Below are 5,450 nucleotides of genomic sequence, written 5' to 3' on the forward strand. Positions count from 1 at the left end.
CCTATTTTTTTGCAGGGGGAGTTTTTGGTATTTTTGTAGGCTGGGGATTTGGTATTTTTGTACCCGAGTTTCCAGTATTTTTGTAACCCAGGGTGGTTTTTTTTTGGCAACCTGTGATTGCCAAGGGTTTGGGGCATCCTAGTTGAATGTCCTGGCTTCATTTTCCTTCTTCCACCACAATTAACTTGGCATGGGAACTGTTAAATCACAGACTATACAATGAGATGCTTCCTAAAACAGAAATAAATTTTAGCTTCAGCAAGAAAACCCAGAAAAGACCATACAGGAAGTAATTCCATTTTAATAGTCTCCCAATCTCCAACATGTGAAAGGAAAAATAGAGTAAGTGTGGCAGTATACAGGCATTACCAATAGAAGCAATGTTAGTCAGCTTCTCAACGTTGCTTTTATGTATTTTATGGGAAAAACATTTGGCCTAAAACTTCTTACGCATAAGTTGTTGCGGGTTATAGGAGATGGAACCTGACCCTTGGTACATTGCATGAGAACTGCAGCTTAAAGTTATTCGATGTCTTCTGGTCTTACAGGATGAGGCAGAGGTATAACTGATTTCTTCTCTGTATCTCTGGAAAGAGCTTTTCTCATATCTATAGCAACAGGAAAAAAATTCCATTATAGTAATTCATTGTACAAAGCCATATTAGGTGAATTCTCCATTAAAATAATTTTTAATCAAGAAAATTTCCTAGAATTATAAGACTACCTCAAGTTTGAAAGGACCCATAAGGGTGCAACTCCCTGCTCCACACAGTACTACCTAAAATTATACTGTATGATTAGGAGCATTGTGCAGATATTCCTTGAACTCTGATAAGCTTGGTGTCATGACCCTTTCCCTGGAGAGACCACGGCAGTTACCAACCACCCTCTGGGTGAAGAGCCCTCTAACGCGCACTCTGAACATGCCCTGACACAGCTGTGCTCCATCTCCTCATGTCCTGTCACTGGTCACTGGAGGGAGGAGATCAGCACCCCTCTCTGCTGTCCTCAGAAGTTACAGACTGTGACAAGGGCTTGCATCAGCTTTCTCTTCTCCAAGGGGCACAAACTCATGGATAGAAGCTGCTCCTCCTAAATCTTGTTCTTGAGACCTCTCACCATCTTCGTTGCTCTCCTCGGGACACACTGCTGTCCTTAATATTGCTCAATGGCAATAATATCAATTGATATAAAATACTGCATGAAACTCAGCCAAATGGAAAGGAAATGACAAGCTAAAGAGATAAATACATGACTTAAGTCACATGCGGCAATGGCAGGTGCCTGTGTGAGCCCTTGTATTTCACAGCGCTCCTACATATCAAATAAACAGTGCAAGAACAGAAACGATACACAGCCTGGCCATGTAACCCTTTGGGAGGATAATTTTAAAAAGGACCAAGAAAGAGAAAGCACTTGGTAGTTCACTGTTAACATAATTAACATTAACATACTTGAATTTCAATGTTCCTTCCCTTTTAAATTGAAAATGCTACCCAATTCTTTGCCATTGCTGAACGCTGACAATTGTTAATTTATACATAGACATCTGAGAAAAACAAAGTTTCAAGTCCCTGTTATGGGATGAAAGGAAGAAAGCACTGACATTCCTTCTCAGTTATTCTTGTTCTGTGGTTGATTTTGCCAGAGATGTTACAAAATGTGTAAGTGGCAAGATTAAGTTTTGTAACTGATATAATCTTAATTAGGAAAAGTTGCAAAAATACAAAAATCCCATTAATCAGCAACTATCTCAAATTGTTTCATATAATTGTTTCAAATTGTTTCATGTTTTTAATGTGTTTCGTATAAAAAAAAAAAAAAAACAGTTTTACAAACAATCCCAGCAACTTTCAACATGAGAATAGTTCCATTCAAGACCGAACAAGAACTTACCATAAGCATCTTCATCTGGCTCCCCACTGCTAGCTGAGTAGTACTCTAAAACTGTTCGGTACACACTGTAGCCTAGTTGCTTATACATATTTACAGCAACCTGATTTGATACTCTCACAAAGAGATCGACAAAAAATCCACCCTTTCTTTAGCAGGGGAGGAAAAGAAACAGACAAACAAAACCACATTAAGGAATAGCAGGTAAATGTACTTCTAAATAACAACACATAAGTTGTAATGCAACACAAGCAAGTCCAATGTAGTATACTAATTAAACATCTTTCCCAATGTAATAACAGATACATTCATTTACCAAGGGAAAATTCAATCATAGACAAGGGTTTAATTTTATTTTTATCAGGTGGCCATTTTTCACCAGTCAGTGGGTTCAAAAATTTGATCAGAAAGAACAAGATGAGTTAAATGCCCCCACAGGCCTAAATCCAATTTTAAAAGTATCCACATTTTGCATTGCCTGGATTAGGAGAAGTGGAATCAGTCACAAAATTCAGTCGCCTAACAGGAGATGATAGACTCTTAATGCCACAAGGCAAAGTTTTCAAAGCATCATACTACTTTCCAGTCTTATCAACCATAGTGGGGTTGCCCTACTAGAATCAGTTAAGGACATTTCCCAGTGGGTTCATCTGACACCAAATTAAATCTTCTAAGGTACAAGTAACCAAGCAGGGGATGGCAAGAAAACTAAGATACTCTCTGGAGTACAAAATTTGTTCAGGACTGTGCCTGAGGGCATTGCACAAAGCCCACAGTTACTGACCAAGTATGTTGGAGGCCCTACAGGAAACAGTGCTGATGTTTCACAAAGCTCCTTTTCTGTCAAGGAAAGGATTTTAAACTGCTAAACAACTCTTTTTCTCCAACTATGAGGTATTTCAGAAAATCAGAACAACAGCTAAAGCCAAATTCTGCCAGGTAAAACAGAGACAGATTTCTGTAGAAATACTACTTTTAAATGTTACTTTAAAAGATAAATTTAAAGATAGCCATACTACTCACTTTTCTGAAATTTCTTCCAGAAGCTCCATCAATTTAGCAGCCAAACCCAGCCGTCGAAATTCTGGTGCAACAGAGAGAGCAGTAACGTGTCCGTGCCATTCTTCCCTGGCCACAGAGCCTTCGGCTTTGCCCATGACTGTGAACACACAGAGCATCAGCGCAGCGGCACCTTTGGAATAGTGCACTGCCTGCAGCCAGACAACTTCACAAGAGGAATAAGCCATGGATAAATGGTTATTATTAACATGATACAATGGTTGTGGTAAAGGCTAAAACGGGGATGTCTACCTTTTTACTCTATATTCAGCAGCCACTAAAAATGTCATTTTACTCAAATATTACAGCAGTTTCTTGACTAGTGTAAAAAACCACCAAACAAGTTTGCAAATTCCTTGCTTGAGATGACTTCTAAATGCAATTTTTAAGCAATTCTCATAAGTCTCACTGAACCAAAATTTAAAATCTGACTAAAATAAAGGAGGAACAGAGGGCTAGAAACCGAAAACTACCATCCCAGCAACTATTTGAGACTTTTGGAGATTATGAGGGAATAGAGCTTGGGAAGCTTTGCCAGTCTGGCAATAGAAAGCTAAGGCCCTGCAAACACAATGTGTTGAAGGAAAAAAAAAAAGAAAAAAAAAAAGTGGAGGTGGGGATGGCGTTTTGGGGGGCTTTTTTCTAGTTTCTCTCCTTTCAATCCAATGTTAGTTTATTAATGAACATTCACATTTCCACCCTGTGCTTTTAATAGATATTGCAGTCACTGCTAATAAGCAACAAGTGTGGAGGATACAGAGAAACATTCTATACAGCACACATACTTTCTGCTTTAGTATGTCAAATACTTTTAGTTCTTGGGTCCCTGCAAAAACCATTTCTCTGCCCCACCCCGTCTCCTGGCAGTTCTCTTTGGCATGATTTCTGAAAAACACAAATATTCCACAGCAAATTAGCAAATAACATCCAGGCCCAGAGCCTTCCTTTACAGGGCAATGCAAAACGCAAGCCCAGCACTTTTACTGACTGCGGGTAGGGACTTAATCTTCCAGATTACAGAAATACCCGTTCGCCAAATACGGGTGGATGTTACCACAGCCAAGGCTCCTCGCTGCGCTAGGAACATCAAACTGGAAGCTATGGCCATGAGTCCTGCATAATACCCTAAGACATTTAAGACACGGGAAGATGCAACGCAAGGCTCCTCTTCTATGTTGGACATTTGGTCAACGCGAAGAGTAAGAAAAGCTCCCGCGTTATAATCCCCGAAAGAGGCAACGAAGGGAGACGTTACCGCCGGGACACCCGGCACTCACTGTAACCCATCAGCTCCCCGCCGGGCGCCTCGGCGACGATGAAATACTCGGGCCAGTGGGCGAGGTACTGCAAGTAGAAGGGAATCCCATACTGGGCGCTTGGTTAAGGAGGAACTGCGGCCGCCAAAGCTGCGCCGCCCGCGCCCGACCCCGCGCCCCTGCCCCGGCGGGAAGGATACGGTCTCGGTCAGCGGGTCCAGATTGCTGTGGAGGAAGAGAGTGCAGCGCTCAGTACGGGCCCGGGCCTGGGCCCGCCCGCCCGGCCGGCGGGCGGGGCGCCGCGGGGACCCCGCGGGGTGGGGAAGCGCGCAGGGGCTCGGGGGCAGGAAGAGGGGGCGGCCGGCGCTCACATGTTGTTGAATCGGAAGAGGTCGTCGCAGGTGAAGGCGCGGAGCGTTGTCATAATGACGGTGATCGCGACGCTGACGCTCAGCGTGACGATGACGACGCTGCCCCGGAAACGCTCGCGCGCCCAAGGGCCACTCTCGCCACGGAAAGGCGGCAGACAGGGCGCCCCCGCCCCGCCCCCAGGAAGCCTTGCCCCGCCCCCAGGAAGCCTTGCCCCGCCTCCAGGCGGCCCCGCCCCGCCCGCAGGCCGCCCCGCCCCGCCCCGCCCGCAGAACCGCCCCGGCCCGGCCGGCGCCTCAGAGCTGCCGCCGCGGGCCGCGCTGAGGAGGGACAGGGCTGCGCAGGGGGCGGCCGCGGGATCCCTGACCGACAGCAGCGGGCGGGCGAGCGGATGGCGCGGCTGAGCCGGCCCGTGGTGGCATGGGGCACGCTGGGGCGGGGCCCAGCGGGGCTGCAGTAGCCGGAGTGCTCAGAGCTTCTGTAGCTCCACCCCGAGCGCTGACAGGCTAACGTAACACGGCGTGACCGCAGGATGCGACACCACCGTACACAGAAAAAATAATTCTTCCTCTGTAAAGATGCGGCCGGAGGAGGTCGCACACACACTGGAACATCGATTTAACTGGGATGCTGCTGCCATCAGCAGTAGATGACTCTTCATGATTTGTAACACAGGGCTGGAGATCATGCCAGCCAACACGGACCTCTTCCACAAAAATTCTGTCCTCAGTAGTGGACTACACTCACCTGTTGCACACCATCTCCAGTGGCACCCAAGAAAGTAAAGAAACAAGATGTCCAGTACGCCCATAAGCATTCATCTACTGTGGCTGGTACAGGTGCCAATGGCCTTCTTGCCCACCTGTGCACACC

At 46.0% G+C, this 5,450-nt stretch overlaps 1 protein-coding gene across 1 annotated transcript; it reads right to left on the reverse strand.

The window, feature by feature from the left end:
• Window positions 1-281: 281 nt before the first annotated feature.
• NAA20 (N-alpha-acetyltransferase 20, NatB catalytic subunit) lies at window positions 282-4,739 on the reverse strand. The gene is made up of 6 exons (XM_059477447.1): window positions 4,580-4,739; window positions 4,409-4,433; window positions 4,230-4,320; window positions 2,917-3,052; window positions 1,897-2,042; window positions 282-608 (listed from the first exon to the last, which is right to left on the reverse strand). The coding sequence occupies exons 1-6, from the start codon at window positions 4,630-4,632 to the stop codon at window positions 523-525; spliced, it is 537 nt and encodes a 178-aa protein (XP_059333430.1). The 5' UTR covers window positions 4,633-4,739; the 3' UTR covers window positions 282-522.
• Window positions 4,740-5,450: the final 711 nt, after the last annotated feature.

Source organism: Ammospiza nelsoni, chromosome 8, assembly GCF_027579445.1.
Source record: "Ammospiza nelsoni isolate bAmmNel1 chromosome 8, bAmmNel1.pri, whole genome shotgun sequence".
In the NCBI taxonomy this organism is placed as follows: domain Eukaryota; kingdom Metazoa; phylum Chordata; class Aves; order Passeriformes; family Passerellidae; genus Ammospiza; species Ammospiza nelsoni.

Coding starts and splice junctions, on each gene's coding strand:
- NAA20 (XM_059477447.1), bottom strand. CDS start 4,632: ATGACAACGCTCCGCGCCTTCACCTGCGACGACCTCTTCCGATTCAAC. Junction 3,053..4,229: donor CGGGGAGCTGATGGGTTACA/GTGAGTGCCGGG, acceptor GTGTGTTCACAG/TCATGGGCAAAGCCGAAGGC. Junction 609..1,896: donor GCCAGATGAAGATGCTTATG/GTAAGTTCTTGT, acceptor CTGTTGCTATAG/ATATGAGAAAAGCTCTTTCC.